This window comes from Parasteatoda tepidariorum, chromosome 4 (assembly GCF_982258835.1).
Source record: "Parasteatoda tepidariorum strain Cologne lab strain chromosome 4, Ptep-v5.0, whole genome shotgun sequence".
Classification (NCBI taxonomy): domain Eukaryota; kingdom Metazoa; phylum Arthropoda; class Arachnida; order Araneae; family Theridiidae; genus Parasteatoda; species Parasteatoda tepidariorum.
The window spans coordinates 3,826,145-3,840,947 of NC_141758.1; the positions used below are offsets into that span (position 1 = coordinate 3,826,145).

At 32.6% G+C, this 14,803-nt stretch overlaps 1 protein-coding gene across 2 annotated transcripts in view; it reads right to left on the reverse strand.

Annotated features, from left to right (window-relative positions):
• Positions 1-14,803, reverse strand: part of Cad74A (cadherin 74A) — a 138,739-nt gene that overhangs the window by 94,184 nt on the left and 29,752 nt on the right. For both annotated transcript variants that reach the window (XM_087160531.1, XM_087160530.1), the window contains exons 3-5: positions 6,613-6,702; positions 2,902-3,101; positions 257-346 (exon numbers count right to left, since the gene is read on the reverse strand). In XM_087160531.1, coding sequence (XP_087016657.1) covers positions 257-346; positions 2,902-3,101; positions 6,613-6,702 — 380 coding nt within the window. The remainder of the gene's footprint in view (positions 1-256; positions 347-2,901; positions 3,102-6,612; positions 6,703-14,803) is intronic.

The window sequence follows — 14,803 nt, forward strand, 5'->3', positions numbered from 1 at the left end:
TCCGCACCAAGAAAATGACACTAACTAAAGTTAATATCGTTCGAAAATGATCACGTGCCTTCGATAGCATTTTGAAGTCACTGTTGGTAACTTCTGATAACGACCCACCTCCATTAACGACCATTTTACTGTGGAACAGAAAGTGGTCGCTCTTGAGAGGTTTTTAGAATTACACTTAATATAAAGAAATCTCGTGACTTGCATTGTTATTGCTTAATCTTAAAATAGAGAGAGGGAAAGGCCTTTTGAAACTTACTTCATCCATGTCAAATGAATATGGAAGATTCTGGAAAACGGGTGCATTGTCGTTTACATCCAGTATTGTAATCTCTCTTCTGATGGAAATCTGAAACCAAAGAAGAATTTTTAAAAAAATCTAAACACAATAAGCGTGATATCTTATTTTTAATTTTTAAGGGAATCGTAAATTTTATGCTTTACGATTCTATTTTTTTAATTTCATTGGTTTATTTTGATTTAAGATTTTTTACCACGATTGTAAATAAATTGTTTAAACAAATAAGATCCTGATAACAGTAGTGTAAAGTCGTTCAATAATGACAAGGTTAACTGTTATGAGCAAATAAAAAATTAGAATACTAAAAAGGAATATTAGAATTTTTATTTATAATCTTATAAATCACGGACCACATTTTTAACAATTAAATACAAACAGATCTAGTTATCGGTAAACAACCATCAATAGAGAGATGCCAACTTGCTTCAGACTTCCGACTGGTATTCTTTTAATGTTTAGTAAATATGATGAGTAGGGTTTCTATTACGTCTAAATATTTCAAAGACTTATGTGATACGCCACTTTGTTACACTGAGTCGTGGGGCCTCCCTGGCAAAGCGATGTCGCTCGCCAAACGCTGTGCAAAGCATGGAGGTAGCGGGTTCGAACTCCGTTGTTACCCAGGATGTATCTTTGTGATGTCCTTCTCTGTATTTTGCTATCTGTCCTTCTATTTCACAAAGATTTATGAGCCAAAATTGAGTACATAAGTCTGTAAATGTAATTCAATAAATAAATGCATTGAGATGTGTTGAACCTCTTAAGAAATTTACAAAATTAGCCTAAAATCTGCAAATTTTAGTATGTAGTTCTCTACCGTTTTTAAAAATACCTTGTCGAAACCGTAGCATTTGGCATCTCTGTCAATACCAATATTATATCTCATCCACGAGACCTAAAAGTAGTTCGTTTCACTTCTTAGATCAGAAGTTTTTACAACATTTATGTGCTTGTATGAATATACCGTGATACATCAATGAAATAAAATTGTCTATATTATAGGCTAATGTAACACAGGAAAAAGACTGAATATTATCTTCCCGGTAATGAAATAATTGCATTTGAAACCAAATTTTAAATAACTTGAACTAAAAATGTAATTAGTATGTTACGTCGCAATGTGAATGAAATGTAAGAATCCGATCATTTTTATTTTTAAACTCATTTGGATGCATAAAATGTTTCGGATTTAGTCTCAAAATTCTCACGCTCATGTAAGGAACAATCTGTTCATTTCTATTATCGTCAACATGTCGCCAATTCATGTATCGCAAAGACTGTTGTTGTTGTTCATTTACGTCGCGTTAGAGCTGCACAATGGGCTATTGGCGACGGTCTGGGAAACATCCCTGAGGATGATCCGAAGACATGCCATCACAATTTTGATCCTCTGCAAAGGGGATGGCACCCCCGCTTCGGTAGTCCGACGACCTGCACGCGAAGTGGAGCTCTTTACGGTAGCACAGTTTAACGAGGACCCATACCGCACACTCTCGGTCCCTACGCAGACTGATCCAAGTGGTCACCCACCCGCAAACTGACCGCAGCCAGTGATGCTTGACTTGGGTGATCTGATGGGAACCGTGTCTTAACGATCAGTCCACTGCGGGACTGTATCGCAAAGACATCGATGCATCCGTGTAACTCAAAGACATCAATACATTCATGTATCTCAAAGACATCGATACACCCTTATATCGCAGAGGCATCGATACACCCTTGTATCTCAGAGGCATCGATACATCCTTGTATCGCACCCACATTGCGGAAGGATTGTTTAAACGAGAAAAGCTAATGAATTTTAATTACTGCGAGCACGTTTAAAATGAATTGAATAACCTAAGTTTAAAATTATTCAAACTTCATAGAGAAAAAAAAAACAAGAACACTATGAGACCCTTCGAGGTAAAGAAAATTTTAATCAAAAGTCAAGATAAGGAATCATTAAACTGGGCACCCGGGACGAGCCGATTGCGGCACTTCTAGTGTTGTAGTGGTAGACAATGTAGTGACTAGAATGTGTGGAAAATAGACTTTTTGCCACAAAAGTGAAGTTTTTACTTTTTCTGTATCTTGGAGAGGGATGCTGTGGGTCGTATGTCTTCAGGTAACATATCAAATAGGGAAATGGTTCAGATATGATACAAATCCAGTGGTTATATATTTGTAGTAAAACTGCCAACAACTACGCTTTTTGCGAAATATTTTACAGGAAGATAAGCAATTAAAACTTAAAGCTTTCAGAATTTTTGGTAATTTTGCCAACATTTTAAAAGAGTCGCCACTACATAACTAGACTATAATTGACGTTTCATACGAGGTTTTGAATCATTCTCATGCAGTTGTTTGGAAAATAACTTTAGATCTCATTTATGAAACAAAGAATCGTACATTAAAACATGTACTTAGCAACCACTAGAACATTTCAAAACCGTAGAAAGTTGGCAACCCTATATTAGTCAAAAATAAGTGGTTTCACAGTTGAGCAGGTTCCCTATAATAGGGTTTATTACTTTTCAGATTTCTTAAGACATAAAAAAAAAATTAAGAAACTTCGAATAATTTTATTTCATGAACCAAACAAATAGAACCGAACTGCTCACCGTGTTTGGATTGAGCCCAGCGAAACCTTGATCAGCGATACTGATTATGACATCCACAGTGTTGACAGTTTCACGATCCAGAGCCCTGATCAGTTTCACTACTCCCGTATCTCGTTCCACCGAAAAGGAGTCACCGCTGATGTAATAATGGACTTGGAGATTTTCTGGATCCCTTGCTCGGAGCGTGTAGACAGAAGCACCTAAATTATACACAATAAACGAAATGATCAGCGATTATGTTAAAACTTTTACGAGCTCGGAGAAGAAATAAGACTCTACATTTCAATTGGGAGTTGTATAGTAACCCATAGATGGAAAAACGGTCGTATACTGCTAAAAGAGAGATACTCCATTGACCGCTTAAATACCAATGTTCCAATTTTAGAACATGCCTTCTTTTTTCAAAATGTTAAATACTTTAATAACTCAAACCTATCATTCTTTGCACTTAAAACTGGTAAAACTGAATGTTCCTATTATCCAAAATGTATTAATTATATAAAATTATATATCATATGATATGCATCTTGTTTTGAAATCGAACAATTACTGAATATCTTACAAATTTAGTAACTGACTGCTGAAAATTTTCCTTTGATTTATATGCGAATCTGCTACGACGTTTTTCTTGAAGACGCTTTTTTCATTAGTGCAAAATATGAGTCTAGTAGGTAAACGGTTACTTAACTGGCTAATCAGGCTCATTTAAAATGGAACTTTTATTAATCTGAATTATCTTAATTCTATAGAGTTGCCGAAAATTTCATTTAAATTGGTCAAGAAATTGTCGTTTTATTGTATTTTAACGATTTGGTTAATTAAGGGAGAGGAGAAGAGTGTGGACAACTATAGACAAATAGAATATTTCTGTGTTATTTAGTGCTATCAAGTGAGTAAAGCTAAACTACAATTTCATATGAAATGATACAGATTTTTCTTATAGAGTCTGTTAGTTACTACTAATAGATTTTTCTAAGACGATGATTTCCGTATTAATATTTCTGATTCAAAATATAAGTTAATTACTAACACATCGCTTATTAGGGTATATATTTACTAAATTAGATTATATTTGTAAAACATTAAATTTATTTACATTTTTTTCTGTAGTTTAGAACAGACGTAAAATGGAAACTTCCAAAATTCTATTGATACCTCTCAGCTGACGTTCAGGCCTGAAAGCGGGACGGAAAAGAGAAAATACTGGTAGAAGAACTATTTCAATATTAGATAATATTCGGGAGGAGTTAATCTATTCTCAACAATAACAGTTCACGGTAAGGAAATTTATCACGGCGAAGAAGCAGTTCAATATAAAAATTGCATCCGTTAAAAACAGTTGGTAGTTATGGATTTTTATTATTCACGGAAAAAAACTAAAAAATGAAATTTATTTGTTGCCAGTTTTTACTCTTTTCCGTCTCGATATATATGGGCTTTCAGCCCTGCTGACGTTAAATAATGATTTTTCATATAACTAATAACTATTTCCAAATAATTTTTTTTACATTTTTTTTTATAACTAAATTAAATGAAAAGTACACTTTTAATGCTTTGACTTATAAATGAAACAGTTTTGTTGAATTATAGCTTTAGTTATTAAGAATAAATTAATTGTGACAAACCTGATGAGTGCACCAAAAAAAAAGAACCACCCTGAATAACTCTTGATTTAATGATCAGATCTTCACGTTCTATGACTCAATCTTAATGGCTCGAGAGGGCGACTTCTAATATGCTAATTAATAAGTGCAGACGATATCTTAAGTTACGAAATCCAACACAAAACGTACTTTCTCTGAATAAACATACCTTTTTTTGACGGATTCAGATTTCTGACCTCCAAAATGCTGTTTGGGAAAATTTGGATTCCCACAGTTCTCAAATTGTGAGAAATAGGGTCCCACTAATTTGGTCAAGAGACAGAGCTCCAAAGTTTGAACCACTTAATCTTAATTTTACTTTTTGCGTATTTCGTTATAGATCGAGAATTTTTTAAGCGAATTGAAAACTCTTTGTAGATAGTTATAAAATTCGTTTATCCAAAGACAAATTCATACGAAAAAAAAAATTTTTGTAAATACTTACTATTTTTTATTATATCAATAGTGGAAAACATTTTGAATTATAAAGTATGGAATTTTTATGTTTAAAGATTGTAATTTTAAATGACAAAATACGAAATTTGAGCAAAATCGGTCGAATATTTCCAGAGAAACGGAACTTAGAAAAAGTCAAATATTTAATATTTGATTTATCAGGAACGATTCGTCCGAATTCGCAAAACAAATTTATTTTACCTTATAAAATTATATCCGTTAAAATGATCCAAAAATTTGTATATCTTACAATTCAACATTATTTCGACTATTATTAACCCCTTGGGGACGGGTGATTCAGAAAAGCATTCGTTCAAAATCAGAATCAAGTTGCAAATAAATAAAAAACGGTAACTTAAATGTAGTCGTTACTAATTTTACAGACTTACTTTGCTTTTATTTTAATTATTGTTAGTTTAATAATATATATAATCAATGTTAATTCAAAGTATAACTAAATAGTTTTATTTTGAACAAAGTAATGGTGAATTAAATAAATCAAACAATTATAACTCCGCCCACAAATAAACTGCTAAAGAAATACTTTGATTACCAGTTTTATCTTTTCTCCCTGATTGATACGGTTTTTTGCTGTCACGTATTTGTGACAGTCGGCGCGAAAGGGTTAAATAAAGTAATGAAAAATAATAAATGTTTAGTCAAAATTATTTTGTGCGTGGATTCACCAAATTATATAATACAGTGCATGGTTGCCAACTTGTACAGCCGTTGAGAAAAAACTTTCTTAGAGGTAGCAACATTAGCGTTTTGGCGAATTAAATCTTGTAGTTTCGAAATAAATTTTTAAACTTCCACGACGATTCAATAATTTTAAAAGTGTATATGAGATCCATTTGTTTTGCAAATGATGCTTATAGATGTCCTAATAGTTTTGTTTTCAGATAATTCTTTCAAATTTATTTGTGGTTTTATTACCGCTTTCTAAACTCTTTTTCAACAACCGTAAACTTCAAATAAACACGGCAATTCCTCGGCTCCACGGTATGCGAGCAACCCAAATCTGTCGCAGCTGTAAGGACGATAAATGAGCAACTTTAGTGTGATGAGCAATCCAGAAACGAGTGGTATTAGCAAGACGCCTGGTTCATCACTATAACAGACAAAATAGTTGCCGGGCTACCTGTCGCTTATATAACCTTTTCTTTGTCGTTAACAGTTTTTTTTCCTTTAAATCTCGTGTAAATATGTAAATAGTGGCATATAGTTTCTTTATTTTATTTTCTATTTTATTACAACAGCGTAAATGATAATAGTATTCTGACCCCCAGTAAATATTATTATATTCTAATCTCAATTATGCTTAAGTTCCTATCGATTTCATCATACGGCTGGTTTACCACTGACATGTCTACTATTTGGTGCTTGCCAACCCCCCAATTCTACTCCCACTTGACCCCCAATACCTGGCGAAACACTTCACGGCAGCGCATTATGATTAGAGCTATGTTCTAATGACAGTGGTTTTACATATTTTTTAAAATAATGTGGTTACAAATTTAAAAAAATTTCTAATTTAAAACTGTTGATAGTGCCTTAGAGGTGTGCAGTGAGTTAAGAAATGGTTTTTGAACTAGATTCTAAATGGACTTACCGACTGGTGTGTCCTCTTTGAGAGAGAAGTAATCCATATCTCCTCCAACTAGAAATTCCGGTGGCCTGTTGATCTGTCCAGAACATTTTTCTGAAACGCCACACAAAAAGAGAGTTACAAATATTAATACAATTCAATACAAATGTTCAGACATTTATCGACGAAGAATTAAATTAAGAAACAAATATTTTAAATTGAGTTTCATGCTTTAGCCATTGTTTCTACTTTAACAGCGTCATACCGCAAGCCTGACTTTTACTCTTTCGCAGAGATGCCAACTTGCTCCGGACAGCAAATATATATTTTAAAGTGGTAGTTTATCAATTGTAATTCTTGGTTTAATAAATTCAATTTAGTAGATTATTATCCACCACTATTTCTAAATAATTAGTAAGCTTATAAAATTCACCACTTTATGTTAATTGTGTCATGCAATACCCATTAAAAAGCAAGCAAATATAGTCAAATATTTGCAAAATTTACTTCGCAGCTATTTACCGTTTTTTTAATTAATTTGGCGTGTCCGGAGCAGTTGGCATCTCTGCTTTCGGTGAAGGAATTTTCACCAAGTAGCAATATTTTACCAGCCTAATAATAAAATCTTATTCTAATTTCTCCGGGTCAATTTTAAAAAGGTATAATACCAAAAATGGAAATAATTATAGCTTCATTGAAAAACTCTCAATGTTTTAAAAATACTTGAACAGTTCTAACATGGATGTAAAACCTAAAATATTTAAATTCAAAGAGACGGGATAGTTTGGTTGACAGGGTGCTGGACTCTCGTTCGTGAGAACGGGAGTTCGAATACCGCCGACCGAATGTAGTAAATGTTGACTGGTGGTCGTTAAATCTGTCAGGTCGCAAAGTCCTCCTTGTTCCCATATCAAATCAATACCTCGGGGGTACTGAAATAGAGATGGGTCGTTCTCTGGTTCAGGTCAAAATTACGATCTGGGGATCGTAAACAACGGGTGTGAAGTATGGGTGTGGCAGAAGTCAAATTCTTGGCCATAGATGTCTAGAACACTCGCACGTGCCTTAATGGCCTACAACAACAACATTCGAAAGTGGAAGTATATTCTATAAATGTCGTTGAACAGCTGATCCAATTTTGAGTTGACGTCTACCCATATTCAACTACCTTACATTTACATGGAATATGAGTACATTTTTTCAGGATTGGCAATTGCAGTATTGCCTATGTTACAATTAGTCTTTTTTTTTAAATTAAATTTTATTATTAACCTGTTCTTTTTATAGAAACTTAATTCCATCAACAAGGAAACGGGAAAAAACGAACATGAGCTTTTTTTTCGAGATTACCGAGGGACAAAAGAAGCCATTTTTCGACCCCTTTCTTAATTTTTCGACGTATTAAATAAAGAAGCTTTATCGTGTACAAAAAATTCTTTTTGGAAAGGTGGGAAAAACAAATGATCTCTGTACGATCCGGATAATTTGACAATCCGAATAATCGGAGGTCGTATAATTGGCACTCTCTACTCTTTTTATCATTTAAAAAAAAATCTAAATTTTCTACGACGTTATGATGTATTTATCACCACTTTTTGAATTTTTCTAGAACAGGGTTTCTACGCTCTGGAAATTTAATTTTTTTTTGAAGTGGTACCGAAGGTGATATATAGAAGATGTTTTAAATTAACACACACACAATAAATATTTAATTTAACGAAAATATGTATGAGTGCAGAGAATAACGCGTGTTTAATTTCGTAATTTACAAATGAAAGATAAATTTAGGCATTTTTCAGTAGTCTTGAAAAATCTTAGCTACCACACATTCATTTTTTCCAGGTCGGAGGAAACCTTTTAGAATATCAGAAATGCCAACTGCACCGGATAGTATTAGCAAGTTTTCGGTTAATTTTGATAAATTTTTAAAAGACTCAACACTGCTTACCTGTTACAAAGTGACAAATCACATAAGTCATCGAATTTTTAAAAGTTGTGGTGATTAAAAACCCTGTAAATTGAATTAACTAAACCAAGAATCATACACTGAAAGACCACCACTCGAAAATATTTATTCGTTGTCCGGAGAGCATTTCTGAAATATGGCCACTCGACTAGTCTACTGCAGGGATGACAACTGCGAAAGTTTTAAGAAATTGGTAGTGAATTTGATAGCAAAACTTGTAGAATAAGGATAATTAAGCCCCCTCTTGAAAAGTCACCAGGCTGTAATGAAGTTGCATTCCATATTCAGGACTGCCAACTTTCTACTCCTGTTGTAAAAATTTATTCTAATGGTAGTTATGTTTAGGTTTTAATGTAATATTTTTTATTCATTTAATTAATGTTCGACTCCACTACATAGAAATGATTTATAAGTTCATATCAAACAACTCTTTGTTCTAGCTATTTCGTACTGAGGCTTATAAAATGTCGGCAAAATTACCAATAATTCTAAAAGCTTTGATTTTTAAAAGGCTACCCACTCTATAAAATATTTTGCAAAAAACGTAGTACTTGGCAGGCCTCCATAAGATATTTCGAATATTTGATGTATAGTGGTGAAAAATCACCTAAAATGAAAAATACTAAATTAAAAACAAATAATATTTCGCTGCTACTAATTAAATATACTTCTTCTCAAAGCGGAGAAAGTTGGCACCCCCACGGATTTAAACATAAATTTCGGAGTACCTATTCCGTAGGACTATCTGCTCTTTCATCGAATTTGAAAATGAGGGTAGATTTATTTACGCAAACTTTAAGATTGAAATTCTATTATATTATCTGTTTAAATAATTAATATGTAGTGGTGGCCGGAATTCTTTTCATTCTAATTTATTAAAATATTAATTTATTATGCATTTGCTACCAAGAGAAAAAATGTTTTGCTGAAACTACGGAAATTCCGTAGTAGTAAGAGTGTGTGGATTATTAACGAGTGTGTCATAAATAAGTTTAAATTAATTATTTATTAGGGTCTTGCAAATACGTTTAGATATTATTTTAATAAATTAAAAATAAAAAAGGAAAACTTCAGCAATAAGAATTTTTTCGTGAACAGTGTTGAAAGTTGGCTTGGTATCATAGTATTACTTTCTTTCATTTTTTCTTCTCTTTGAAACAGTTTCAAAAACGAGTTTCGGAAGTGGGATATTTATGGTTGTTTCATTTACTGTTAGGAAAACACAGTGACTGACCCAAAAAAGAAAATATAAAAATTATTACAACACAATAGAGAGATATTCATAAATTCTTTCCGGACAATCTTCACAGGGAAAGTTATTTTAGCAGACATAGAATATAAAAGCGATTTTATTTTGTCGTAAAAAAGAGACGTAAATAGATATTTTTTTCTGATCTACTAATAAAAAACTAAATTGTTACAGTCCATGAAAGATAAAAAAATAAAAATTATCTTAAGTTTTTAAATTTTCTACTTAACAACTCAACCTACGCAGCAAAATTAAAGGGCACCAACTGCCAAATGGCGACTCATTATAACAAATCATTATCAAAAAAGTGTCAGCATGTCGCCATCTGATCCATAAAATGCACTCAATGCGCATTATATGATTATTCTTTTTTTAATAAACATGGAATTACTTTGATTTTTTTTTCTTACATTGTATGAAGCGTATATTTCTTAACATTTTCCTTCATTAAAAAAAAATTTTTTTTTTTAATTTTAAGGAACAGAATGAAATAAATAAATAAATGTTATTATGGTTAAAGAATTTATCACATATTGGTAACAGGCTATTAAAGTGAATATTTTGACACTAATTACTATATAATAATTTATAACTTTATTTTTATGAGGTACTGGATCTGGGCGTGATGGAAAGTCAGGAAGTAAATACATTTTTCATCTAAACACTGTGGTTAAAAAAATTTCGATGATGATTTTTCGTCCGTGATGGCTCAGGTGATAGAGCATTCGCCTTCCAATGAGGTGAACCGGGTTCGAATCCCAAAGATGGCTGGTTGATACGAATTCCGCATCCGGCTTGCACCGACCACAATGCTGACGCAAAATATCCTCAGTGGTAAACGGATTGTGGGTTGGAGTCTCCTTGATGTCAGGCTAAACGTGTCAGGTTTTCGTGGTTTTTCTCTCCATGTAAGACAAATGTGTGTTAGTCCCAGTTATTTTTTAAAAGTATATAAACCACTAAAATTGCAATAGAACTATAAAATGTTAGTGTGCGAAAAGAAAAATGCATGTTAAAAGTTTCTTTTCCCCACAAATAAATACATACTTTTAGAAATTGAAACGTAATGAAAACGAGTTTAGAATTCAGTAGTTTAAAATTTCCATTTGCAGATTGATAATTAAAACTTATCAAATTTTACATTTAAAATCAGTTTTTTTTTTTTTTTTTTTTTTTTTTTTTTTTTTTTTTTTTAATTTCATTTGGATCTATGTTTTTATTGAATCGTTATTCTTCTTAAATCAACATAACCTTAAATCGTTTAAAATTATTTTTTAAGGAATTAATGACTCGCTCAGCATTTCTCACCAGAATTCGACGACGCGAAACTGTAAATATTTTCATTATCGGAAACAAAAGCATTTCATTTATTTTTGAAATAAATCATATTATTTGAAAAAGTTAAAGAAAAGTATTATTTTTTTCTAAACATTGAAAGAATTTTTTTTTATCAATTTCTTAAATTCATCCTTGATCTATTTTATAGTTGCAAACAATTAGTTTTCATCATATTATGAAAACAACCTTTCAGATAAGATTGAATGAAAGATGAATGTCGTGCAATGAACAACAGTCACAGAGTAGGTGGGAAAAAAACAATGTTTTAGAATATGAAGAAAACGTATTTCTTTATCCTTTACCTAATTATGAATACCATGAATCATCTCGTAATTAAAGACATAGTTCCTAACTTTATTATTACCGAAACATCACTTTTAGTTTTCCATAATCAAACTTATCGAAACATGGGGCAAGGTTGCACGAATCGTGTATATAAAAGCCTGAGTCAAATCTAAGCAGCCTCTTTTAATTAGGAAGATATTACATTTGTAGCGTCGTTTAAAGTCCACAAAACCATTGAACATGCAACTGCTTGTCACCATTTTCTTATTTTCTATTCTTACCCACTTAATGACGGCAAATGAAGCTAAAAAAGACGTAAAGTTTATAAATGATGGCCACGGAAATGTATTCAAGAAAAACTATGAGGATTTTTATGATTATGGTAGGTATGATTACAGCGACTTTGATCATGATAAAGTCAGTTATCACAGTGATGAGCAGAAGTCTAAGAAAGGACATAACAGTGATTGTTATCAGGCTAAAGGACATCACAGTGATGACTCTAATTATGGTAAAAAATGCCACATCAGTCATGTTGAAGGGCATGATAGAACAGAACACCAAGTAAGCAGTGTTAGTCATGAAAACAGTAAAAAGTTCTACACAAGTCATCACGAAGTCGATCATAAGAGCGAAGGTTATCAAAATGGTCGCCAGGAAGAAGAAAAGGTTAAAGAAGGATACCAGATAAGCCATGACAGTAGAGAGTATGGTAGTAAAGTATACCAAACAAGCCATGTCAGTAGAGAGCATTTTAGTAAAGCTTACCCAGCAAGTGATGTTAGAAAAGGGCAAGAAAGTAAAAGGTATGAAACAAGCTCCCACAAAAAGGACCACGATGTAAAAGGTTCCGAAATAAGTCACGATGGCGCTTTACATAACGATAAGGGATACCGACCAAGTGGCGGTGATGAAAAACATAATAGTAAAAGGCATCAAACAAGCTCTATCAGTAAAGGACATAATAGTGATGAATACCAAACGAGCCACCGAAGCAAAAATCACGTTAGTAAAGGATTTCAAAAAGGTTCTCAAACAAGCGGATATGATGGTAAGGGATATAAAACAATTCTTGACGGAGTAGTGCACAGTGGAGGGTATTCAATAAAGTCTGATGATGTCGAACATAAAAATAGTAAAGGATATCACCATGTGAAAGGACACTTGGAGATAACTCATAGCGAAAATCAATATGGAAAAAGGAATGAACGGGTCATTCATGGTGAAAACCGATATGGTGGAGGACACCATCAAGGCTCTTCTGGTGAAATCCATAAGAATCAAGGGCATCAACAGAATAAGAGTGACAGGAATTTGTATGATAAAGGATACAAAAAAACTTCACACGGTGAAAATAATCATGGGAAAGAATTACATCAAGTCAGTTATGGAACTAGTCAACATGGTCATGGATACCAACAAGATTCATACGGTATGAATAATCATGATAGAGGATACTCATCAAGTTCACAAAAAGAGCATTACGGAAAACACCAGCCAAATATTTTAGGTGCTGTACATCATGATAAAGGACCTCCAACAAATTCTTACACTGATAAACATCGTGATAAAGGACACCCATCAAGTTCTCATAAAGAGCATTATGAAAAAGTACACCAGCCACATCCTTCTGGTGTTATGCATCATGATAAAGGATCTCAAACGAATTCTCACAATGATAAACATCGTGATAAAGGACACCTATCAAGTTTTCGTAAAGAGCAATATGAAAAAATACACCAGCCAAATCTTTTCGGTGTTATGCATCATGATAAAGGACCTCAAACAAATTCTTACAGTGATAAACATAGTGATAAAGGACACCCATCAAGTTCTCATAAAGAGCAATATGAAAAAGTACTTCAGCCACATCCTTCTGGTGTTATCCATCATGATAAAGGACCTCAAACGAATTCTCACAGTGGTAAGCATCATGATAAAGGACACCCATCAAGTTCTCATAAAGAGCATTATGAAAAAGTACACCAGCCACATCCTTCTGGTGTTATGCATCATGATAAAGGACCTCAAACAAATTCTCACAGTGGTAAGCATCATGATAAAAGATATCAACTAACTCCTCACAGTGGCAACTGGCAAGATAAAAGGCATCAACCGCATTCATACAACGAACAGCAGTGGGGCACATATAGTTAATTACAAAAATAAATATTGATGTACTTAATTTTTAAAGGTAATGTAGCTGCTCATTATAAATTTATTCAGAATATTCATAAACATGAATTAATTGAAAATAATACTTTTTAATAACATATTATAATTAATAGTACCATTCAATAAGTATTAAACGGGTTTGTACGGTCCTTATAAAATTCTCAAAGTGGTACTTAAACTAAGAAAATGAGATGCATATCAACTATATCGCAATCACCACCATGCTTAATGTTTGCAAATAAGGATATCTAGTTCTGAAACATGAAGTTTAAATATATAGTGTTAAAGTGAAAGCTATATATAATAAAAAGAATTTATTGTTAGAATGCTAGTAGCATTTTTTTTTAATTTTTTTAAAAAACGTACGAACCAGTTTTAAATGCAATGAAGTTTATTAATTTCTACGTTGTTCAGGGCAGTGATTTACGATAAAAAGATCTGGTTATAAAATTATATCATGTACAAGGGAGGAGTAAAATATCTATTATTTGTTATTGTTGTGTTACGAGAATCTTGTACACTTATTCCGATAGCAATCTGCAAATAAAATATTTTTGCTACCAGTTTTTTCACTTCTCAGGATAAATTCTGACTTGATAACAAGGAAGACTCAGATCTAAGCGTGTTAAAATTTTTATGAATTTTTTTTTCTTCCGAAATAGGAATGTTTGAAGAAGTTCAATATGCTGCCAAAATTTTTATGTTACACTAGTTGCCCTTCCTTTTGTTCATAAATGCTTTTTGTAGAAGAATTTCCCTAGTAGTTATTATGTTTTGTGGGGAAAAAAATTAACAAAATATCATACCTGCCTACTTTTAATCTTCACGAGAATGATTTTACCCAGTGATTTTACCAATTCTTTATCTGAAACGTTTACTATATGTATGATGTGCAAAAAAATGAACGGACCACTCTTCATGTTCTAGCACTCAATCCTAATGCTTTGAGAGAGTGGCTCAAATATGCTAATTAATCAGATCAGACAATATTTTAAGTTACGAAATGAGATACAAAAACATACTTTCTCCGAATAAATATACCTTTTTTTCGACTGATTTGGATTTCTGACCCCCAAAATCCAGGGGGTAGCCGCAATCAGGGAGATATGATCCTCATAGTTTGATCAGGAGAGCTGTCCAAAGTATGAAACCCCTGATGTAAATTTTATTCTTTGCGTATTTCGCCATATTTCGAGAACTTT